Raw genomic sequence first — 26,291 nt, 5'->3', positions numbered from 1 at the left:
CAACTGGTTTATCATCTTTGCTCCAGAACAGAACACACTGAGCATAAATTATTTATGAAGTGTAACAGTTTAATGGAGTATAAAATAGCTTTTTTTCTTCTCACTAGTTGCACAAGGTCTGATTTTTTTTCACTGTCAGCTCCACACTCAGCAACACACTCTGCCCATTTACAATTATGACAGATGCAACCATTTTAAGGTGTTCTACATAAACTCTAATTTAAAGGAATTACTTTGACCACCTATTTATTATTTTCTTAAAATACCACAGTATCCTAGTGAGAACAAACACTGCAAGAAACTGGAGTAAATCACCAGATTGTTGTCAGTGTCTCCAGAAATTTTGGGAAATTCTTGGTATTAACCCTGCAAACAGCCAAACACTGGAGAGTCAACATCACCACTGTGGGATAATGAACTGAGATCAACTTTCACCTTCCCTTGTGCTCACAATCAATGAGCTCCTTAATTTTGCAAAATGTGCTCCGAGGTGTGAATGAACAAAAGAATTGTCATTACCCATGGGATAAAAGGGATTTTGACAATAAATAGTTAAAATGTTAAGAAGTCAGAACTATAGAATGTTGTGTACACCACAAAGGGAATAGGAAGCCCTTAAAAACCCACAAATTCCCCCCAGTTCTTCACAAATGGTTAAGAATCATACTTCACAAAGGAACAAATGTGTTCTAAGCTGGAATCACAGAATGGGTTGGGTTGGAAGAGATCTTGGAAAATCACTTGGTCCTGCCAGGTGGCCAATCCTGCCATTGGTAGGGACACTTCCTACCAGCCCAGGTTGCTCCAAGTTCCATCCAACCTGGCCCTCAACATTTCAAGGGATGGGGCAGCTCCAGCTCCTTTGGGCAATCTGGGCCAGGGTCTCATCACCTTCATTATAAAAAAATTATTTTGTTGGTTCAATCTAAATTAATAGTTTAAAACCCTTGTCATGTCACTACAGGATTGATGCAAAGTCTCTCTCAGTTCTTATCAGCCCCCTCATATATCCAAAAGCCACAATAAGATCTCCTCAGAGCTCTCTCTTCTTTAGGATGAAGAACTCCAACTCTCTTTATATCTGCACTAGATAAACTTTTCTAAGAAAAAAATAAGGACAAGGAAGAGCCCTCATACCAAAACACACATCAGGGGAACAATTATAGTTATGACCCATTTCCTAATTTATTATCAGCATGTTTTGAGTGCTATGGATGTAGGTACCATTACTATATTTATGTTTTGTGTGCAAATCACCTGATTTGAACAATATGTGGTGGGTGTCAAGAGGAATGGACCAACCTCTTTTCAGGGGTGCCCTGATAGGTCAAGGAAGAATGGGCTGAAGGTAGAACAGAGGATGTTACACCTCAACAGGAGGATAAACTTAACTATGAGGGTGATAAAGCCCTGGTACAGAGAGGTTGTGGAGCCTTTCCAAACCCCCCTGGATGTGTTCCTGTGTGGGCTGCCCTGGGGGATCCTGCTAGGACAAGGAGGTTGGACTGGAGCATCTCCAGAGCTCTCTTCCCACCCCAAACATTCTATGATTCTATGACATAGACTAAAGAAGCCCCAAGACTCTCCAAGTGCTATGGGTCACTACAGCCAGAAGTTTCAGAGAAGCAAGAAGCTGAAGATATAAAAAGACTCAAACCATCCCCTAGAGCTTCGTGTTCAAAAAAGGACTTGAGCATCTGTGCTGGGAAGAAAGAGTGAGAGGCCTGGGGCTGTTGAGGCTGGAGAAGAGAAGGCTGAGAGGGGATCTGCTGAATGTCCATCAGTAGCTGAGGGGTGGGGGGCAAGAGGAAGGGGCCAATCTCTTTTTGGGGGTGCCCAGGGAGAGGCCAAGGAAGAATGGGTTGAAGGGAGAAGAGAGGAAGTTCCACCTCAGCATGAGGAGAAACTTCTGGAGGGTGAGCCTGTCCCAGGCTGCCCCTGGGGAATCTCCAGAGCTCCCTTCCAACCCCAAACATTCTATATTCCTGGGTTTTCTGAGGAAGATTTTGTGTGAAGGACATGGTTCAAACCATGCTTGAGGAAATCAGTATTGTGTCCTGGTGTTTTCTTCCTAATCTCATTTTATTGTACCCTCCATGTGCAAGATAAGTAAGTCCTGCCCAGAAGCTTTTGCTTCAAGTGCTTCTAGAATATCTGGTGATATTCTTACCATCAGGGAAGGTCTGGTTGTGGTCAGAGATAAACCAGCATCTTGAGATGTGGTCATATTTTAAACCCATTGCAGAGGGAGGAAGGCAGCTGTACCAGATTTTGTGTAACATGAATGTGTAACAAGAACGGGTTGAATGTGGAACAGAGGAAATTCCACCTCAACAGGGGGAGAAGTTTAATTATGAGGGTGATAGAGCCCTTGGAGAAACTTGTTGAGGGTGAGGCTGAGGGAGCCCTGGCCCAGGCTGCCCAGAGAGGTTGTGGAGTCTGCTTCTCTGGAGCCTTTCCAAACCCCCCTGGGTGTGTTCCTGTGTGGGCTGCCCTGGGGGATCCTGCTTGGATAATCCACTTCACCAGAAAGGTGACACCTGAGTCTGAATCACATTTTGAAAGCACCAATTTCTGTTCAACGAGATTCTGGGGTGAAAAGTTCTGCCACAGCTGATTAGACCTGAAAATGGGAGGCAGAGAAAATGTTCCTCTTCTCACCAATGAACTGTGCAGCTCTGCTTCAGCTAAAAGCTGACAGCAAGATCACTACCCACTAGATAATCTAAATACTAAGCTTTCAAAGCAGTATAGATTGAAGACACCCCTACTTAAGACTTGTTCATCCTCTGCAAAATTAACCATTACAGACATAGAAGTAAACCAGAACTGGCAATAAAACTTCTTTAGCAAATAACTGAATGAACCTGGTAGTTTTCTTCCAACTTATTGATCAGACTTACATTGAAAGCTATCAAAAGAAGCAATTGTCTTCTTACTGTTCCACCATCTGTACAAAAGCTTTGTGTCACCCTCTCCACAACTTAAAATTACCTTACATTCATTTTTAACTCCATAGAGCCTCAAGCTAATGTGTCAGGAAGGAGACAAAAAGGACTTTAAGATGTTTTACACTTCATCTCTTCATTCTCTTCCGAGTTCCTAAGCTAAGAAATTTGAGCGTTCACATAATTTCCAAGGAATCTGATATCCCCCAGGAGAGCAGTGCCCATCACACCTCCTCCATCTTACAAACAGAATCATAGTATATCTCAAGAATTCCATAAGGATCCTCCAAGTCAAACTCCTTGCAAGACTACCTACAATTAACCATATCACTAAAAAGTCATCGAGATGCCCCATGAGCTGTGACAAGTTTGGTGCTGTAACTACTTCCCTGAAAAGCCTGTTCCAGTGATCAACAACCCTCCCAGTAAAGAAACTCTTCCCAGTATCCAACATGAACTTCCCCTGGTGAAGCTTCATTCCATGTCCATCCCAACAGTCACCAGAGAGACACCTCCTCTGCTGCCTCTCTTGAAGACTGGGATGAATCATAGAATTGGCTGGGTTGGAAGGGACCTCAGAGATCATCAAGTCCAACCCTTGATCCACTCCCACTGCAGTTCCCAGCCCATGGCACTCAGTGCCACATCCAGGCTCTTTGGAAATATCTCCAGACACGGAGAATCCACTACTTCCCTGGGCAGCCCATTCCAATGCCTGATCACCCTCTCCAGAAAGAAATTCTTTCTCATCTCCAACCTAAACCTCCCCTGGCACAACTTGAGACCCTGCCCTCTTGTCTTGCTGAGAGTTGCCTGGGAAAAGAGCCCAACCCCCCCCTGGCTCCAACCTCCTTTCAGGGAGTTGCAGAGAGTGATGAGGTCTCCCCTGAGCCTCCTCTTCTCCAGCCTCAACACCCCCAGCTCCCTCAGCCTCTCCTCACAGGATCTGTGCTCCAGTCCCTTCACCAGCCCAGTTGCCTCCTTTGGACCTGCTCCAGCACCTCAATCTCCTGCCTGAGCTGAGGGGCCCAGAACTGGACACAGGACTCAAGCTGTGGCCTCCCCAGAGCTGAGCACAGGGGCAGAATCCCTTCCCTGGACCTGCTGGCCACGCTGTTCCTGAGCCAGCCCAGGATGCCATTGGCCTTCTTGGCCACCTGGGCACACTGCTGGCTCCTCTTCAGCTTCCTGGCAATCCAGACTCCCAGGTCCCTTTCTGCCACTCTGTGCCCAGCCTGGAGCTCCCCATGGGGTTGTTGTGGCCAAAGTGCAGGACCTGGCCCTTGGCCTTGTTGAACCTCATCCCGTTGAGAGATCACTCCTCAGCCTTTTCTCCAGGTTGGACAAACCAAACTATGTCAGCTGCTCTTTTCAAGTCTTTCCCTTGAGATCTTTCACCATCTTGCTTGCCCTCTACTGGACACACTCTTGGTTTGATGTCCTTGTACTGAGGTGGCCAAACCCACATAAAGTGCTCAGGGGAAGGTCCCAGTGTAGGTTGGGACAATCACCTCCCTTGACCAGTTACCTCTGCACCCCAGGACACAACACAATTGGCCCTTTTGGTTGCCAGAACCCATGGATTCATCTTCATAAACTCAAAATAGACTTTTAACACTATCACATTCAACTGCTAACCCTGTACTTATGTGCCCATGACTAAACCACATCCCTACTCAACTTGCCACCAACCCAGTAAAATCTAATTAAGTTTTGCCATGTCCTCAACCCTCCAAAAAAACCCAACAAAAAAACCCAACAGAAAACCCAACAAAAAAGAAACCAACCAAAAAGACCCAACCAAAAAAACCCCCAACAACAACAAAAACCCACATAAAAAAACCCAAACAACCAGAACCCAAACAAACCACAGCTCAGACAACAAATTTTTGTCAAAAGCCTGGCATTAATTCTGCATTAATTCCACTTGCCATATCCATGCTCTGCTGCAACAACCCACCAACCTCCCCAGGTTTGCTCAACCTTCCAGGACTGCAGAGATTCCAGGGAATTCCTTCAGCAATAATTCCTACCACCAGCTCCAAGCTGCTGTAACACCAGGCAACAGAAATAGCTCCCAAACATCATTAAGGATGTCCTGAAGATATGAAAAGAAGGACATGATGGGGCTTTTGCAGGGAGAGGAGAAGGGGGAAATGGAAAGAGTAGAAATTAGGAGAAGAAGAAAATAATGGGCATAAAATTGAAGAATTGGGTGACTAAGGGCAGAAGAGAGACACAGGGATTGGTAGAGGTGGAAAGAAGCAGAAGACTTGAGAAAGAAATGGGATATTGGGAAAAATTAGATAGAAAATATGTCTAACAATCTAAGGACAGAATTTGGGTAAGAATTCCCAAAATACAAAATGATTAAAACCCAAACATGACCCTTACTCACAATTCTCAAGTCTACATTTTGTTCTGAGGGTGACTTAAAAAACTTACAGAAGCCATGACAAGATGAAGATCCTGGCTTTCTCCAGTAGCTCACATGGAATAATAGTTATATCAATCCCCCCAGTATTTAAGATCTACATGAACTTAAAAATCTATCCTTTTATGGCACTTTAGAAAGATGGAGATGGAAGAAAATGTGGTTTTTAAAATAGAGGAAATTACAGTCAGCTACATCAAAACAGTAGTAAAATCATTATTTCAGAAGTTATTTTATCTGGCATTGCTTATCTGTTGAACTTCAGCTCCCAATTCTCTGTTTATGCCATTTTTAACAAATTTATCACCTTTACACTTGCTTGAGCATCAGACTCAGAGCACTCTGGGATCAGGTAATGATACACAGCTTTTCTATGCCCCAGCCAATGGATGCTGCAGGCTTCTTAAACAAAATGTACCTACAAAAAATTACCTTCAAATACTGAAGAATGAAAAAGAATAATTTCTAGTGCTTTCAGATAAATTACTGCTTCATATCATAACCCCACAAAGAGAGTTTAGAGCAGAGAAATCAAGACCAACACAAAAATGAGTTCATGGGATGTGGATACTCAAATAAAAATCACTCATTTTTCACCATACCTACGTGATTTTGTTTTTCTCTGTCTCCAAAAGTAACACTAAGAAACTTTAGGAGATTTTAAAACGTTAATACTTGTGCCAGACTGACAGATTTACTCGTTGGGGTAGTGAGAAGTGCTGTTGCATCCACAAAAATAAACTGGAGATGAATTCTGCAAAACTCATGGAGTCAAAAGTTACCAGGTGGCACCCAACAGATTTTCAAAGTGGGCAATAATGACAAGACAAAACCTCCTAACACCCAATCTAACAGCTATGTAACCACTTTTCCTAAAGAGCATGACCTTTTCTTTCAGATTCTGCTTTGTCCAATAAAACATTGATGGAAATCTTGACCCACATTTGCTAAGTATTAATCCATATCATGCAGCCTCATATGGATATTTTTTAATTCCAGTAGGATATCTTTGATTTCTCAGTGCTAAATGGATCTGCTCCCCCAACATTCCAGAATTGACCATAAGCAAGAGCAAAAAAAAAAAACAACAACAAAAAAAACCCCAAACACCAACAAAATAAGGATGTAAAACATTTGAGAGACTTTGAAAGATTCTTTAATGGTTGTGGCCTCACTCTCACTTTAAAAGAAGCAAAGACTTCTGCCATCCTGCCTCACAGCAATCCTGTGGCCATCCTCTCTTTCTTCCTTAAAACTATTTAACTGCATTTCTAGTTCCTGATTCTTGACCAGCAGTTTTTCTACTGCAGAAAAATAAAGTTCCATTTCTAGAAAGGGCAGCTTAATTTTTCAGTGAGTGCCCAAAGCAAATAGGAATATGGGAATACCACTGGCAGCATTGGGAATCATAGAATCATAGAAAGTGAAGTGTTGGAAGGGACCTCGAAAGATCATCAAGTCCAACCCCCCCTGCCCAAAGCAGGGTCACCTGGAGCAGGTCACACAGGAAGATGTTTGGATGTCTCCAGGGAAGGAGACTCCACAACCTCCCTGGGCAGCCTGGGCCAGTGCTCTGTCACCCCCACAGTGAAAAAAATTCTTCCTCATTTTTACAGGGAGCTGCCTCTGCTCCAGTTTCTAGCCACTGCCCCTTGTCCTATTGTTGGTCACCCCTGAGAAAAGTTTGATTCCATCCTCCTGGCTCTCCCCCTCTGCATATTTATAAACATTGATGGGGTCACCCCTCATTCTCCTCTTCTCCAAGCTGCAGAGCCCCTGCCCCCTCAGCCTTTCCTCGTAAGGGAGATGTTCCACTCCTTTAATCATCTTGCTGCCTCTGTGCTGGACTCTCTCCAGCAGTTCCCTGTCCTTCTGGAACTGGATACAAGATTCCAGATGCAGCCTCACCAGGGCAGAGATTCGGGGGAGAAGAACCTCTCTGGACCTACTAACCACCCCCCTTCTGATACACCCAGGATGCCATAGGCCTTCTTGGCCACAAGGGCACATTGTTGGCTCATGGTCAACACCCAACACCCATTCACCAACACCCCCAGGTCCCTTTCACCCACACTGCTCTCCAGCAGCTCAGTCCCCACCCTATACTGGTACCTGGGGTTGTTCTTTCCCAGATGTAAGACTTTGTAAGACAAATGAAGAGGTGCTGACTGACACCCAGGAAGGGGGGAGAGAGGGGCTCTGCTCACTCACATATATAAATAACATAGGCAAGGAAGAAAATCTGCTGAAAATAAGTGAAGGCTTCTCTGAACACCTCCTTCTCCTATAAATCAAATCTGCTGATATAAAAATTTAAATTTAATTTGTCAGACATACCGAATTGCAATAGAAAAGGAAAGGCACTACTTTTCTGCTGTCCAATAGCTCACTTGCAGGTAGCACATTCAGAAAAGTTCAGCATCTTTTTTCCACATCATTACTCTGAAAAGAAAGAATTGTGATCTTTCTCCCCCACGCTTCAGACAGGCAGATAAAAGAGAGAAGGAAAATTAAAATGTTACATGAGTCACTCCAGTGTGAAACCAAGATCCCACTAACCTAGTTATCCAAGTACTTCTAAAAAGGTCTCCCATTACTAATGCAGAAACAGCACCCACACATTATCCTACCTTCCAACATCCCTCTTGCCTGCCTTCAAAAGCATAAAAAAAATAATCTGAGATATTCTGAGATATTCTACAGAAGCATTTGTTTCTCTTGCATCAAGATACAAGGTATGTTAAGCTGTGAGTCTGCTGTCATCACTTGAATATCTGGTAATGCTGATGTGGTGGCTACGACTCTGCTTTCACTCTTTCATCCAGCAATTCCCTTCCTTCTGAGATTTCCAAGCAGGAATGCAAGAACCAGCAGAGAAAACACGTGCAGGAGGCTCTTTGCTGGGTGATTCACGGGCTTAAAGACAGACATGTGCTCACAAATGGACTTGGAAAGTCATCCTCTCCTCAACTCCAAAATTAATTTAATCACTTTCAATTCACTCTTAGAACATTTAAGTATCATAGAATCATAGAACTGGCTGGGTTGGAAGGGACCTCAGAGATCATCAAGTCCAACCCTTGATCCACTCCCACTGCAGTTCCCAACCCATGGCACTCAGTGCCACATCCAGGCTCTTTGGAAATATCTCCAGACACAGAGAATCCACTACTTCCCTGGGCAGCCCATTCCAATGCCTGATCACCCTCTCCAGAAAGAAATTCTTTCTCATCTCCAACCTAAACCTCCCCTGGCACAACTTGAGACCCTGCCCTCTTGTCTTGCTGAGAGTTGCCTGGGAAAAGAGCCCAACCCCCCCCTGGCTCCAACCTCCTTTCAGGGAGTTGCAGAGAGTGATGAGGTCTCCCCTGAGCCTCCTCTTCTCCAGCCTCAACACCCCCAGCTCCCTCAGCCTCTCCTCACAGGATCTGTGCTCCAGTCCCTTCACCAGCCCACTTGCCTCCTTTGGACCCGCTCCAGCACCTCAATCTCCTTCCTCAGCTGAGGGGCCCAGAACTGGACACAGGACTCAAGCTGTGGCCTCACCAGAGCTGAGCACAGGGGCAGAATCCCTTCCCTGGACCTGCTGGCCACGCTGTTCCTGATCCAGCCCAGGATGCCATTGGCCTTCTTGGCCACCTGGGCACACTGCTGGCTCCTCTTCAGCTTCCTGGCAATCCAAACTCCAAGGTCCCTCTCTGTCTGGCTGCTCAGTATCCACACTTCAACAACAGACTTCAGGCAAAACACTCACCTGCACCTACAACTCCTTTTTCAGTGTCGTGGCTTTTTTCTCCTTCACGTATGCTAAATGCCCTGGTAGAAATTATTTTTAAAAAGGCAGCATTAAAGGTATGCTAATGACTCTGAATTGTGACAGCTGCTGCAGAAACAAGCCTGTTGGCTCAGGCACAGCACCATTAACTATCTATCATAAAGTACTCTGGACTTGTTCATTTATTACTGCTGCATTGCCCGAGGGGAGAAGAGGGGGAACAGCACGAGCTTCTTTCTCCGAGGCAAAATCCTAAGCCACTTACTTATCCTAATGTCACAATCCCCACTGTTTATCTGCATGATAATTAGGAAAATGAGAAATGGTGAATTTTGATTTATTTATTTCTTTGCAAACGTGAGTGGAATTCAACCATCTACAAACAAGACAAAGCAGCATCTTCCCTTGGCCTCCCAGCCTGATGGTTCTTCCAAGTTCACAACTAAAGCAGAAGTATCAAATCAACCCTATTAACCAAGAAGTAATGTGACAAGAAAGTCTCATCAGCAGCTTTTGTCATGGCTTGCCAAAACTGAATGTTGACAAACTTCCTCCATATTTCTGATAAAAGTTCCTAAACAGCAGATGTGAGAGCTGAAACCAGTTTAGAAATCATTATGAAGAAATAAGTAGTTTTGTAGGCTACAGTTTGAAATCAGTATATTTTTGTCACGGTTTAACACTGACCCTGTGAAATTTCCAAAGGAAAAGGTCTGATTCCCACTCAGCGAAGCCATTCTTCTACTGGAGCTGGAATTCAAACTATTCAGGCAAATTGGTCAAAATCTGAACTGGACTCGAGCCAATTAGCTCGGGCCCCACGTTGTAGTTGTCTTACTCCTCACCAACTTATGATAGTACATGAGAATATTCACAGACACCTGAACAACAATGCCTACAAGAATCAAGAGGTTCAAAACTTTAACATTCATAATGCCATTTTGACTAGAATCCATTGAACTCAGCCCAAGAGTGGTATATTTCCTCAAAAGAAGGCTGAAAATGTAATTACCAACAAAGTTCTTAATCCTTGTATGAAACACCACTGCACCATGATATACATCAATATTGAGGACCATATTGCAACGATGGTTCTTAACCAGCTCTTACGAAAGAAAAACCACATAGTAACAGCAATTCCAGCTGTGAGTAAACAGATTGCATACCCTAAGTACCAAAGGTATGGCATGATTTCCTGTTTCCACCTTCCAGCTGCCTGCCCTTCCTGCCTTTCCTGCTTCCCTTCCTTCACCCAACATCCTGGGAGGATTCCATCCCTTCCTCTGCCTCTGCTCCTGATCCATCCCAGCCTGAATCTGTGTGTTCCTGCCTCCAGCTCCCAACTGCTCCTGACCCCAGGATTCCAGCCTGGACTTTCCCAGGGCTGCCCTGCAGCCTCAGTGGGGATGGGAGAGTTACTGGGGGAAAGAGGGGAGGAATGTGGTTTCCATTTTCCTGTATATTTGTATAGATTTAGTAATTTTTCCTATTTCTCATTCCTGTTTCATTAAAGTTGTGTAGTTTAGTTCCCAACCCATCAGTCTCTCTCCCTTATTCTCTCTCCTTTCTTTATCAAGGAGGAGAGAGAGATTAATGGAGAGTGTCTGTTACTCAGTTTAATTGCCAGGCCAGGACAATTTTGAAGGGGAAATTACCTACTGCAAATGGCTTGGCTTCAATCCTCTATATTACTTATAAAACCAAAGTTTGATTTATTTATTTATTTTTAAATTTGGTTTTTATTTATTACTGGGAACAACACAACCACCCATATGTCAGATTTTCCAAGTAGCAACCACACACAAACAATTGTACATAATTATGTACAATAATTTATGTACATAAATTACATTTATGTACAATTGTACATAAATTCCTTGGAAGGAGACTGAATTCCCAGCTAAAAATTCCATTACACTTTGTAGGACAGAGATAACTGTGCTCCTGGCAGCAGGGAGATTAAACAGCCCCCGATCTTCAGAGGATTGTACTATCAAGATAATAACTTTTATTACTGAAATAAAATGGTATATTAACACTCCCCATCTATTAAACCTTGTGTCATAGATTTACACAAATGTTTTGGTTGGAAAAGACTTTTAAGATCACCAAGTCCAATCATTAACCCAGCACTGCCAAGGCCACCACCATCCCAGGCCCTCAGCCCCACATCTCCACAGCTTTAAGCACCTCCAGGGATGGGGACTCCACCACTGCCCTGGGCTTGATAACTCCTTCAGTAAAGAAATTTTTGATAGTATCCAATCTAAACCTCCCCTGATGCAATTTGAGGCCATTTCCACTTTTCTGTGACATTTTACTTGGGAGAAGAGACCAACCATCACCTTGCTCCATCCTCCTTCCAGGTAGTTGTGGAATGTGGTAGTGTGGACATGTCATGTCCAAGGACAAATCTTGTGTTGTGCCACACAACTGGGAGGGTACACATGCTCCAAAGACCCAGAATTAATCAAAAAGAAGAATATTTCTATACAAGCATTGTGCTCAAAGCTTCAGGAGTATTTAAAACATCTTTTTTTTCAGACATCTTGAGGGCAGAAATGGGTCTCCCCTCTGGACAAAGGGAAAATATATAATATGCTTATTTTTTTGCCCATGCATGACAAGGAATGATGATATTCATTTGAAAAGATAGCATGGCAATTTTGTTAGCCATTCAATAAAAAGGGAGTAGCAAGAACAAATTGGTTAATGAATGAGGGAGGAGAGAGCAGAGCATTATGCAGTGAATCTATAAAAATGAACTCAATTTTAATTCAAGCAGAAGAACAAATTGATGGAGCAGCAGGGTTTGTAAAGCAGTAGATCTTCATCTGGATGCTGAGATAACACTGATTGATTTTGCTTCTGTCAAATATCTTGGGTTTTGCTATATAAGAATTAAGAAAAGCATGCTTTTAAATGCTGTCTGACCATCAAAACACATTCCTCTCACCATTCAAAAATATATTTAAAGAGAATTAAAGCTCACTATGTTACTTGCCTTCAAATTTTTCTATTTTTACTGTCTTTTTCTTTTCTGTCAGACTTTGAAGTAGAGAAAAAAACAATTAACCATTACAAATACTAATAGAAAAAAATCCCAGTATCAATAATATGTCAGCAAGTGAAAAACTGAAGCGAAGAGAATAAATATTCTAAATGTCAGAATGGACACTGTAAAGGGACAGTAGAAAGATACAGGCAAGCATCTTCTACTTCATAGGCATTTAATGTCACTTTCAGAGACAAAATAAAACATTTGCTTAACAGTTCACACCACAGAGATCACACTGGGATTACAACCTACAGCATGAAACTACCACCACAAGGCTATGATTTTTTCTGTTTAACTATATCAAGGGGGTGTGTGGAGCTGTTCAGTCTTATTAATAAATAATTTTAGACATGCAAGTGGGTCTTTGCCATTTCTTCAAGGTACATCTATTTGTCCAGATAAGAAACCCATTCATGATTCACAAATATTTGATACCGTGTCCCATTTCTTGCATCGCTGGGAAAATATATTATTAATCTCTGTTTGCATAGGAGCAGCTTATTTATTGAGTTAAACATAGAATCATAGAATTGGCTGGGTTGGAAGGGACCTCAGAGATCATCAAGTCCAACCCTTGATCCACTCCCACTGCAGTTCCCAGCCCATGGCACTCAGTGCCACATCCAGGCTCTTTGGAAAGATCTCCAGACACGGAGAATCCACTACTTCCCTGGGCAGCCCATTCCAATGCCTGATCACCCTCTCCAGAAAGAAATTCTTTTGAATCTCCAACCTAAACCTCCCCTGGCACAACTTGAGACCCTGCCCTCTTGTCTTGCTGAGAGTTGCCTGGGAAAAGAGCCCAACCCCCCCCTGGCTCCAACCTCCTTTCAGGGAGTTGGAGAGAGTGATGAGGTCTCCCCTGAGCCTCCTCTTCTCCAGCCTCAACACCCCCAGCTCCCTCAGCCTCTCCTCATAGGATCTGTGCTCCAGTCCCTTCACCAGCCCAGTTGCCTCCTTTGGACCCGCTCCAGCACCTCAATCTCCTTCCTGAGGGGCTGAGGGGCCCAGAACTGGACACAGGACTCAAGCTGTGGCCTCCCCAGAGCTGAGCACAGGGGCAGAATCCCTTCCCTGGACCTGCTGGCCACGCTCTTCCTGATCCAGCCCAGGATGCCATTGGCCTTCTTGGCCACCTGGGCACACTGCTGGCTCATGTTCAGCTTCCTGTCAATGAACATCATCTATTTAACATCCCCGGGAAAAGAAAAAGCCAAATTCCTGTCCCAAACACCTTACCACTGCAGGAGAAATGCCAGATAGGGAGAGTCGATGCGAGAAGAAATGTGTGCTAGGAGAGAAATCAGCCACATCTCTGATGTTCTGTTTATTAAAATGTAGATGAGCAAGAACAGTGAAATGGAGTTTAATATTTTCCAAATGTAAATGACTTCAACTTCTTCACTGCATCTCACTTCTTTCTCCATAAAGCAACCAGAACCCTCTCCCTCAAGGGAAACAAGACAGATCCCATCCTCAATATTCTAACATAACTGCTTCCTCCATCCTTGTCTTCCACCCTGTCTTCTACAACAGGAGGAAGAAAACACACAAATTACTTTTGTCCCTATCATCACAAAAGAACTAATGCCAAAAGACTATTTGCTTCACCAACACTGCTCTTTATAATGAGAAGTAACACCAGTGCGTGGCAAAAAAACCATGCACATAAACCTGAACAAAATCTGAATGTCAAAAAAAACCAAACCCAAAACTCTACTTTCAAGGTGATTTCAAGAGAAATTCCTATTTACCAATGTATAAAACTGAAGGAGAAGAGACAAAGCAACTGCCACCAGATGTAATTTTAATTTTATACCATGTGGCTTCTGAATCTTAAGTCTAGTTTTCAAATATCAGCCTTTATTATTTTTACTATCACAAAGTGTAAATTACAGTCACCAATCTTCTTGTACTTTTCAGGAACAGCTTGGCCATCCCTACAGTAAGCAATCATGTTTTGCCTCGGGCTATGTAGTTTACTTCAAATTATTTCAGAATCATCTAAAAAAGATTCATTTTTCTATTAAAATGATGAATGAGCTAAATGAGGTATGTAATAAATACTGCAGGTTTGTAAACAGACCTCTTTTCTCTAGAGATCTAATGCTTTAACTCATTTAGTAATTCTTCCCCCTGGTATTTTCTAGTGAAGTCATCCTTAAAATATGGTTAGCACAGGACTCCTTGGAAAGAGCAGGAAGGGTCAGGATGTAATCTGCTTATGGAAAAGAGAGGACCTGCTCTTGACAAAAGCTAATGAATTGAGGACAGGAAAAATAAAAAAGGCAGCACTCAAACAGAGGTCACAGCACAGCAGATGCACATCACAACTTGGACCAGACCCCCAAGGATGATGTCCAGGGACATCTGGAGAGTTGAGAGAGAGCAGAGTGCAGGACTCTGTTTTAACACTAGGTATTCAATGATGCCAATTGATCAAATTCACTCCTAACAGAACTCAACACACTTCAGCTCTAATACATATTGCAAATCTCCAGTAGAATTTTACTCGGGGAAAAATATCAAGTCATCTGATATGATGTGCACCTAAGGTGCAAAAAAAAGTGCTTTTTTAATGTAAGGATGCTTCTCCTAAATTGATTTTTTTTAAACACAGCATTTATTAATAGACTTTTTTGTGTAGAAAATGATTTATAAAAAAAAACAAACCTCAGCAACAACAGATTTCATTCTCTAGCAGGTACTTCAATGAAAGCCTGGAACAATAAATGGGGAAATATATTTAATTGTACTAGTATGGATATGGATTTCTAATGATAGTAATAATCAAATTTTAATGTTATGGTTTCAATAAATGAACAGAACTATATTTCTGTGCCTCTTCAAAGGAAAACGAGACTTTAATGTCATTGGCAGCTCAATAAAACCATTTTCTAACATATAGGGTCTTAATGACAGCTCATTTCAGTCCAGACAGTGAAGCAAATATGTTAACAGTAAACTCCAGCTCATTATGAGGAGATGGAAATACAACAGGTCCTCTGCACTTTGGATAACTATTGATTTTTTTTTTTTTTTTTACTCCATATTCTCTGCATCTCACCCTGACTCACATAATGACTCTATGATGGAACGTCAATAACCTATTTATGGCAAAGCTACCACACTTCAAACCACTCAACAAAATGATGCCCAACTCAGTTACCCACAGTTTTGAGATGTGCAGCAAAGCTATGGAGTAATAAATACTGGTAAGGGGGGAAAGTCTGCTCTTTATGTGAATAAAACACAATAAAGGTCAGAAATATGGGGCCTTCTACTGCACTGGTCTTTGTTAAAGAGGACCACAGCAATACTGAACTTCTTGACAGCTAGACTAAAATGAAAGAATTTATTATGAAGTCCTTTTTCAAGAAGGATGGGGAGAAAATATTTCATTTACATGCTCCAGCTATGGCAGAAAGAAATACTTTTATCAGCTGCAAACCTACAGGCAGTTCAAGTACAACCCCAGAGTGAACTTTGGGGTTTGGTGAAACAAAGGACAAAGAACTTTGTTCTTTGGTGAAAATACTCAGAGATGGCAAAATTCACCTCAAAAGTGACTATAAGTAAAGCTAAAGGCACAGAAAGATTCTCTTTGGTGGCAGAACCAGTTCAAGTTCTTACTTTCTTCCCCCAGTAACTTGCCCTCCATACCCAGTTTGCCATTTCCTCAATTCAGCTATTTTTGAGCTCAAATTACAAAGCAGATTTGGGGCAGATCTGCATTTGAAAAAAGCCTCCAGGATGGATCTGTAATGCATTTGCTTCAGTCCACATCTGCCCCAACACCAGAAAATGAGGTGAACTCCAGAACAGAGATGGCAACAGGTAGAAAAAGGGGTAAAGAAATTCTTCCTCATCCCTTACACCTAACTGAAGTACATCTGACCCTTCAAAATCAGGTAGTTCACATCACTTGCCAGACAGAAGGAAACCAAAAAAAGACACTAAACCCAAGTATCAGCTCCATTGCAATGGAGACAGCAGGATCATAGTATGGTAGGGGTTGGAAGGGACTTCTGGAGATTGAGTCCCACCCCCTTACCAGAGCAGGATCACCTAGGGCAGGTCACACAGAAATGCACCCAAACAGCTCTGGAGAGTCTCTAGAAAAGACTCCACAAGCTGTCTGGGCAGCCTGAACCAGTGCTCCATCCCCTTACAGCAAATTTTATCCTCATATTGAAGAAAACTCCAGTTTATGTTCATTCCCCCATGTTGAGGGCACCACTGAAAAGGAACTGACCCCTTCTTCTCAGCACCAAATCTCTTCCTCAGACAAAACAGCCCCAAGTCTCTCACCCTTTCCTCATACAGATATTCCAGTGCCCTGATCATCCTCACACTTGGATGTGATCATCCTCACACTTGGATGTGATCATCCTCACACTTGGATGTGATCATCCTCACAGCCCTGTGTTGGACTCTCCCTAGTACATCCTCTTGAACTGGGAGCCCAGAATGGGATAAATGACTCTAGATGTGGTCTTACTGAAGTAGAGGGGGAGGAGAACCTCCCTAGACCTGCTGGGCACATTCTTCTTATTTTCCCAGGATTGTCCCAGGATCCCAGAATCCATCCCAGGATACCACTGGACTTCTTGCTGTCCCATGGATCACACAGCCAGAGATGGGTGAGAAGCCAGGAGGTAAAAGATCTCATCAGCTCTTCAGGAAATTGCATCTCACTGCAAATGCATTTTAAAGATTAGAACCAAGTGCTGGAGCATAAGGCAAGTCAAGCTCTGCCTAAAATACTCCTCCAAGTCAATAAAATCAGCAGACATTATTAAAGCTCTCATCAGCAGCTGGATTTATTTCTCTTGCAATAGTTGAACAAATCCTCACATTGACTCCAGGAGGGATTTCCAGGGCTTTGGTTGGGCTCTGGCTATTCCACTCTGAATTGTAATTTCTACCTTGGTTGCTCCAAACCTCAAAATGAGTGGTTTGTAAAGCTCTGAAACTCCCTCAGAATTGTTTTGGAAGGAGTTGACATCCCACCAGATGCTTTCCAGTCCACTTGGAGTGAGGAAGGTTTCCTGAACAGGTTACACAGCACCTTATTAAGAGACTTTTTTGTGTAGAAAATGATTTACAAAAAAAACCAAAAAAAACCAAAACAAAAAAACCCCTCACCAACAACAGATTTCATTCTCTAAGAGGTATTTCAATGAAAGCAGCTCATTGATCATTCAGTGATAGCAGATCAGCTATCATTAGCTCATTTATCATCTCCAAGTTCACAGCTTTTATGAGCATCATCCAGGCTTGAGGAGCTGTTGGTGATAAAACTGTTGATTTCCCTTATTTTCTACAGAAGCTTCATATCTGAGACCTTGTTTGAGATGACACCTGCAAATATTTGCCATAGGGAGGTTCAGAAGTTCCTCTACTCTGAAGAAACAGGTGAAATAATTATTTTAGGGTGTTTTGGTGCTGTGGCTTTCCCTCACCTCTTCTGCAGGCTGCTTGGAATCCCTGATCTCCTCCTGGGTGCATGTGTGTGTGTGTTAGCTTCTACACATAGAATCATAGAATCATAGAATTAGCCGGGTTGGAAGGGACCTCAGAGATCATCTAGTCCAACCCTTGACCCACCGGAGCAGTTGCTAGACCATGGCACTGAGTGCCACATCCAGTCTTTTTTTAAATGTCTCCAGGGACGGAGAATCTACCACCTCACCGGGCAGTCCATTCCATAGCCTGATCACCCTCTCCGTGAAGAAATTCTTCCTAATATCTAACCTAAACCTCCCCTGGCACAACTTAAGACTGTGTCCTCTTGTCTTGTTGAAGGTCGTCTGTGAAAAGAGTCCAGTTCCCACCTCGCTACAGCCTCCTTTCAGGTAGTTGTAGACAGCAATGAGGTCTCCCCTGAGCCTCCTCTTCTTCAGGCTGAACAGCCCCAGCTCTCTCAGCCTCTCCTCATAGGGCCTGTGCTTGAGTCCCTTCACCAGCCTGGTTGCCCTCCTTTGGACCTGTTCCAGGACCTCTACATCCTTCTTAAACTGAGGGGCCCAGAACTGGACACAGGACTCGAGGTGTGGCCTAACCAGCGCTGAGTACAGGGGAAGAATCACCTCCCTGGACCTGCTGGTGACGCTGTTTCTGATACAGGCCAGGATGCCATTGGCCTTCTTGGCCACCTGGGCACACTGCTGGCTCATGTTCAGTTTCTTGTCGATGCAGACTCCCAGGTCCCTTTCTGCCTGGCTGCTCTCCAGCCACTCTGTGCCCAGCCTGGAGCTCCCCATGGGGTTGTTGTGGCCAAAGTGCAGGACCCAGCACTTGGCCTTGTTGAACCTCATCCCGTTGGAATCGGCCCAGCTCTCTAGTCTGTCCAGGTCCCTCTGCAGAGCCCTCCTGCCTTCGAGTTGGTCCACACTTCCTCCCAGCTTAGTGTCGTCTGTGAATTTGCTGATGATGGACTCAATCCCTTCGTCTAAGTCGTCGATAAAGATATTAAACAGAACTGGGCCCAATACTGATCCCTGGGGGACACCACTAGTGACCGGCTGCCAACTGGATGCAGCCCCGTTCACCACCACTCTCTGGGCCCGGCCCTCCAGCCAGTTCCTAACCCAGCACAGGGTGCTCCTGTCCAAGCTGTGGGCTGACAGCTTTTGTTATTGTTCTTTAAAAGCCTTTTTGTTGTATAGGATGCTTTTTGAGGGGTTGATTTGTTCAATACTTAACCCAAAAAGTGTCACAATCCTCCTCAATGTGCTCACTTTCAAAGTTTTTAGATTATTTTTTTCCAAGGCTGCTGCCCTAGCTCTGCTGACTTTGGATTTTTCTGCAACCTGGAATACTTTCACTTAGAGATAAATTACATTTTTCTGTAACTCTTGGCACCTGCAAAGCCTTCATTTTTGTAGTTTTTCATTTTAGCTTCATTTTATGAAGTTTTTTTGCTTGTATGCTTACTTTTGGGTTGTTAACACTGGAAAGTTTCTGCTCTCTGAAACACTAAGCAGCAGCTGGTATTAAAATTGTTTAAGAATGGGAAATCTTAATGCAATCTAAGAATTTTATGTCTGTTTATTAAACTTGAATTAGCAGCCTTTATAAAGCAAGAAATAAAATCCTTCCTTTCCAACCACAATTTCTTTTTCCTCTGCACTATCTAAACAATGAAGCAGCAAAGGAATTAATTTTGGAGGTAATGCTACAGACATTTCAGGAACACTTTTTCCCCAAAAAGAATCTGACAGGCCAGAACAAATCCAGGCTATATAAAATATAAACCTACTGTAGTAGTTGACTAGAACACAGAATTACTCCTTCTCCCTGACAAATATGTGGATATATCCCCCCCACACTGCAGATATTATAAATTCAGCTTGGGTTCATGAACCAAATAAAAAGCTAGTACAAGGGATGAGGGCAAGGGAATCAGAAGTGAGCAGGTAAAAGGAAATAAAAGAGGTAATTTACAGTAAAACTTGCAAGGAAGGTGTGAATTACTCAATTTAGACCCATTTTTAAGGAAACAAACACAGAGCTTACTTGCTACTTAGCTGGTCTTACTTCCAAGAATGAATAAACTAGTGGAAACAACAAATTTGCAGTGATAACAGCAAAGGTGCAGAGCAGTTGCCACCAAAGCAGCTCAAGTTTTTCTAGAATTTCACAGATGCCAACAGGAAGATGGTCAGAAAGGAGATGAGGAGGCCAGGATACAGAAATGACAAGCAGAGCTCAGACACTTTGCTTGTCTTCTGATGTGCAAGAGCCATGTCCTGGGATGCTGGTGCTTCCAGAAAAGCCACTCCCCAGGCTGATAAGGTTTGAAATCAGTTACCAGCAATCCCCAAATGCTTCCCATAGGCAGTGCTAGCTCAAACATCCTGGAGTGAGTGAAAAAAATGAACAACATTGACATAATGGCTAAATAAACCACTCTGAGATCAGTCATAAGAAGTCTCTCAAGCATTTGGCTGATGAAAGGCATCAGGTGCTTCTGAAAAGCACAGTGCTAACTACAGTGGGTACTGAAAGATGCAAAACCCCTGGTAATTATGCAAATAATATTCCCCCTTATAAATCTTCAGCTCCTCATTAAGTTGAAGCCACTAAACTCTTATCTCTCCTGCACAATATTAACAATCCTAGAGTTTAAGGCATAGACTAAGACTGTACCATAGCCATAACTCATCTCCATTTCCCTTTATTCTCGTATTTTAAAAGAAAAAAAATATATTAAACCTTTGTTTACCATGCTGTAATTATTCTTCAGCAATAGCATTACCACCAAGGTGCAAAAAGCACTGGGAAATGTCTGCAAAAGGCACCAATTCTCAGGTATTATTTAGGTGAAATAATTGGGCTTCAGATTTTAAATTGGGCTTCAGGAAAATAACACAGGCAATAAGTTTTTACTCACACAGCATAGATCAGGGTATTGCTTCTTGAAGTCATCACTTTGCCATGTTACCAATCAATAAACCTCAGAAAGCTTTGATTTTTGTTTCAGATATAGGGGGATAGAAAAATATTTACACAGATGCTGATGTCAGTAATCCCATTGGTTTTCTCAGACCCAGTATGTTAAGGGTTTTCTTCCTGAAAATACCAATTTTCAAATTATTTATACTCAATTATTGTCTTTTTTATGCTTTTTTATATACTAAATATTATTATAACCCTACCTCCAAGGACAATGATCATTGTTACAGAGTCAGACTCAATAAAGGCAGCAACCACTCTGTGTGAGAAGTTATAAATCTGTCAGACATCTGAAATGGACTGAAATACAAAGTGCCAGTTTTCAGAGAGGAACAGAGAGCCATATTTACAGCTTCCTTGTCAGGAAGTTTTTATACAAGAAACAGCTCTAATGAAACATGTTTCTATGGTAAAGAACTTTTCACTAAGCAGGTTTGAGACAATCTTCAAAAGTTTGACCTTTTTTTGTTGGTTTTGAGCATATAAAAGGCTTCAAAGCTGATGCTTTTGTAATTCTTATTGCCAGCCAGATATCTAGCCCAGGAACATGGCAGTTTTCCTTTAAATAAAAAGTAATTAATTTTTGGAAAACTGTTTTGTGTTCTGTAACTTCTTCTGTAATAACCACATCTAGCTAACAGACTTAGACTCTTGTATTACTTTTCCAAACTTGGAAAAAAAGGTTTAATATTAACCACAGACATAAGACAATATTATTATACTTGCAATCTTTAGAGAGAGGTGAAGCTCTCTCTAATCAACTGTTCTTAAGCCAGAGATATATAAAGAAAAAAAAATAGAAATAAAACTGCATGATATTAACAAGTAAAACAAAGAAAAAAAGAAAGACTTTCCTCTTCTACCAATACTTTCAACAAGTCTGAAGACATGGTGGTTTGAGAAATCTGAGAGTTCTGTAAAAGTCTGTATCCCAAGACATAAGACAACACATTATATTTGCAATCTTCAGAAAGATGAGGCTCTCTAATCCACTGCTCTTAAGCCAGGGATGCATGATGAAAAAATACATAAATAAATAAAACTGCATAATATTAACAAGTAAAAAAAAGGAAAAAAAGCACCAAAATCTGCTTTCCTCTACTACCAATAGTTTCAACAAGTCTGAAGACATGGAGGTTTGAGAAATCTGAGAGTCCTGTAAAAGTCTCTGCAGTTACAAAGCATGGAGCCTTCTGCCAAGCATGCAAATGCAGCTGTAGAATCACAGAATAAATCAGGTTGGCCATAAAGTGATGGTGGCTGCTCCTGGTGCTGGGAGGGGGACTTGGTGCCAGAGTGTGGTTTTGGAAGGGTTTGTCTGACTTCCTGTGAAACCAATTTTTATTCACAAATCTGTGCTTGCTTTTGTTACTGAAAACTCTTGTGAGTTCTTACTGGGTTTGTGTGTATGTGGGTGGGTGTTGGTTTAAGGTGTTTAATATCCCCAGACATAAGACAACATATTATATATGCAGTCTTCAGACAGATCAGGTTCTTTATAATTAACTGTTCATAAGCCAGGGATATATAAAGAAAAATAAAAATAAATAAATAAATCTGCATAATATTAGCACATAAAAAAAAAAGAGAAAAGCCCCAAAATCTACTTTGCTCTTCTACCAATAATTTCAACAAGTCTGAAGACATGGAGGTTTGAGAAATCTGAGAGTTCTGTAAAAGTCTCTGCAGTTACAAAGCATGGAGCCTTCTGCCAAGCATGCAAATGCAGCTGTAGAATCACAGAATAAATCAGGTTGGCCATAAAGTGATGGTGGCTGCTCCTGGTGCTGGGAGGGGGACTTGGTGCCAGAGTGTGGTTTTGGAAGGGTTTGTCTGACTTCCTGTGAAACCAATTTTTATTCACAAATCTATTTGCTTTTATTACTGAAAACCTTTGTGGGTTGTCTTTGGTTATGTGTGTGTGTGTGCTGTTTTAAGGTGTTTAATATTATCCCCAGACATAAGACAACATATTATATATGCAGTCTTCAGACAGATCAGGTTCTTTCTAATCAACTGTTCATAAGCCACAGATATATAAAGAAAAAGAAATAGAAATAAAACTGCATCATATTAACAAGCTTTTATTACTGAACACTTTTATGGGTTGTCCTTGGTTATGTGTATGTGTTTGTGTTGTTTTAAGGGGTTTATTATTATCCCCAGACATAAGATAACATATTATGTTTGCAGTCTTTAGGAAGATGAGGCTCTCTCTAACCAACTGTTCTTAAGCCAGCAATATATGAAAAAAATATAAATAAATAAAACTGCATAATATTAACAAGTAAAAAAAAGGAAAAAAAGCACCAAGTCTGCTTTCCTCTACTACCAATAGTTTCAACAAGTCTGAAGACATGGAGGTTTGAGAAATCTGAGAGTCCTGTAAAAGTCTCTGCAGTTACAAAGCACTGAGCCTTCTGCCAAGCATGCAAATTCTATCACAGAATAAGTTGGGTTGGCCACAAAGTGATGGTGGCTGCTCCTGGTGCTGGGAGGGGGACTTGGTGCCAGAGTGTGGTTTTGGAAGGGTTTGTCTGACTTGCTATGAAAAAAATATTTATTCACAAATCTATTTGCTTTTATTAGTGAACACTTTAGTGGGTTGTTGTTGTTATGTGTATGTGTGTTGTTTGAAGGTGTTTAATATTATCCCCAGACATATGACAACATATTATGTTTGCAGTCTTCAGACAGATCAGGTTCTTTCTAATCAACTGTTCATAAGCCACAGATATATAAAGAAAAAGAAATAGAAATAAAACTGCATCATATTAACAAGCTTTTATTACTGAACACTTTTGTGGGTTGTCCTTGGTTATGTGTATGTGTTTGTGTTGTTTTAAGGGGTTTATTATTATCCCCAGACATAAGATAACATATTATGTCTGCAGTCTTCAGACAGATGAGGCTCTCTCTAATCAACTGTTGATAAGGCAACAATATATAAAAAAATTATAAATAAATAAAACTGCATGATATTAACAATTAAAAAAAAAAAGCACCAAAATCTGCTTTCCTCTTCTACCAACAGTTTCAACAAGTCTGAAGACATGGAGGTTTGAGAAATATGAGAGTTCTGTAAAAGTCTCTGCACTTACAAAGCACTGAGCCTTCTGCCAAGCATGCAAATTCTATCATAGAATAATCTGGGTTGGCCACAAAGTGATGGTGGCTGCTCCTGGTGCTGGGAGGGGGACTTGGTGCCAGAGTGTGGTTTTGGAAGGGTTTGTCTGACTTGCTATGAAAAAAATATTTATTCACAAATCTACTTGCTTTTATTTCTGAAAACTTTAGTGGGTTGCTGTTGTTATGTGTATGTGTGTTGTTTGAAGGTGTTTAATATTATCCCCAGACATATGACAACATATTATGTTTGCAGTCTTCAGAGAGATCAGGTTCTTTCTAATCAACTGTTCATAAGCCAGTGATATATAAAGAAATAGAAAGAAAACTGCATCATATTAACAAGCTTTTATTACTGAACACTTTTATGGGTTGTCCTTGGTTATGTGTATGTGTTTGTGTTGTTTTAAGGGGTTTATTATTATCCCCAGACATAAGATAACATATTATGTTTGCAGTCTTTAGGAAGATGAGGCTCTCTCTAACCAACTGTTCTTAAGCCAGCAATATATGAAAAAAATATAAATAAATAAAACTGCATGGTATTAACAAGTAAAAAAAAGAAAAAAAGCACCAAAATCTGCTTTCCTCTTCTACCAACAGTTTCAATAAGTGTGAAGACAAAGTGGTTTGCAGAATTTGAGAGTTGTGTAAAAGTTTCTGCACTTACAAAGCGCTGAGCCTTCTGCCGCTCCTCTTCCATGGCCGCTCTCTCCCGCAGGATGACTCGAGTCAAATGTTCATTTGATGAAATCCTCTCCCTTTCCAGAAGTTTGCCAAACTCATCCCGTACATACATCTGTTCTTGTTTCAGCCTAGAGGAAGAGGAGGGAGGTGGAGAGTGAAGATACAGTTTCCAAACAGAGTTGAAAAGGACACGGGCACAGACACTTGAAAAAATAACACGTGAATAAATCATGATTGGCTTAAAGACACTTGAATATGAATATTTGCTTGAATTTATTATTAATGTAGAAATTATTAGCATTGCATATAGTTTTATACAATGTTTGTATAGTGAATTATTACTAATATTTATTAAATCACACCAAATACAATTCACTCAGTAGCTTTCTGAAAATATATCTTTAGGTCACAAGAAAATGCATGAAGCTCTGTTTATTTATTTGGTTACTTTTGTTCTGCTTTTAAGGAATATTTTTCCAGGAAAATTCATCTCTCTTCCTGCCAGTGTGCACCCCACTTCCAGCTAAAAGCCCTGACCTCTCCTGCAACGTGGTAAATATGTTCCCATCTCCAGAAATACTATAAACCTAAATGCTTCTTCTATTTTCCAAGCTGCAAAAAGACCAAACAGCCAAACAGAGGATGAGATGAAAATAACTACTGAACTTGTTGCAGCAGAGTTAATAAAGGCATTTCCAGCCCCAGAAAATTCTCAACACTGCAAACCATAAATATATTTGAAATCTTCACTATAATACTTGACATAACCACAGCACCTCAGATTTTCATGAAAATACCTGGATATTCTTTATTTAGCTAATAAAACCTATCTGTTGCCTGGGACTGAACACAGAGTCAGCATCAGGGAACTCAGAACAGTAAAGGGAGTATCAAACAGGGCTTTTCAAATAGATTTTTGAAAGAGTGATGGAGAGGAAGCTCAAGTATTCTCAGTGCATTTAGACATTGTCAAGGGAGCTTGAGAGAACAAATCATAATGAGCAGGGTCACTTTGTAAAAGGTACCAGCATTACAGTACATTAGATTCTTCCCCAGGGAAAATCCTTAAGTGAGGTGGGGAGGAAAAAAGACAATTACAAGATGTATTACTTCTGTGCTCAGACATAACCCTCTGAAACCCAGCAACCAATTGGGAATCTTTATAAAAAGTTTATTAAGCAGCATCTTCAATTACTCTGGGAAAAAAAAAATTATGCAGACATGGACCAAATTCCATTAAATGATTTCCCAAGGTCTCCCAAATTATTCCAACAGCATTGGTACAACAAATGCTTCACACAATCAAAACATGGGGCAGTCAAAACACCCTGGTTGTTGTTTTGATTGGAGAAATTACGTTTTCTTGAAAAAGAAAATAAATGTCAAAATAAAATTTCAGCAGCTTTTCTTTGTGAGAAACAACACAGAAAGTATTTAGTATTGCCAAAGATGAATTAAGCTCCTTCCTTTCTGGATTTTACTTCCCACAAGTAGTTTCCCCCCCCCCAAAAAAAAAAGTCTCTTTATGCATACTGCACCTAAGCAGAATAATAAAATATAGGAATTAAGATAATATCTGAAAAAGCCTGCCAGATGCTTCTACATGACAAACTCTGCAAAATTAAAACACTTAGATGTTTACATCTACTTTATGGCAAATTACTCCCATATTTGAAACAAGCTCAGTCTTCCAGTCTCCTCCTTGCCTACAGAATTCCCAACCTCTACCAGGGCTCTTTCCAAATTCTCTTACAATAAGAAGGAACTCAGTTTGCCCAACATTTAAAAATAATAGGCTCCTAC

At 41.4% G+C, this 26,291-nt stretch overlaps 1 protein-coding gene across 2 annotated transcripts in view; it reads right to left on the bottom strand.

Moving 5' to 3' along the window:
* CHCHD3 (coiled-coil-helix-coiled-coil-helix domain containing 3) overlaps positions 1–26,291 on the bottom strand; it is a 194,554-nt gene that overhangs the window by 114,676 nt on the left and 53,587 nt on the right. For both annotated transcript variants that reach the window (XM_008493056.2, XM_030457356.1), the window contains exon 4: positions 24,472–24,616. In XM_008493056.2, coding sequence (XP_008491278.1) covers positions 24,472–24,616 — 145 coding nt within the window. The remainder of the gene's footprint in view (positions 1–24,471; positions 24,617–26,291) is intronic.

This window comes from Calypte anna, chromosome 1, assembly GCF_003957555.1.
Source record: "Calypte anna isolate BGI_N300 chromosome 1, bCalAnn1_v1.p, whole genome shotgun sequence".
Classification (NCBI taxonomy): domain Eukaryota; kingdom Metazoa; phylum Chordata; class Aves; order Apodiformes; family Trochilidae; genus Calypte; species Calypte anna.
The sequence above is the reverse complement of the archived record's forward strand: the minus strand, read 5'-3'. Positions and strand labels throughout refer to the sequence as shown.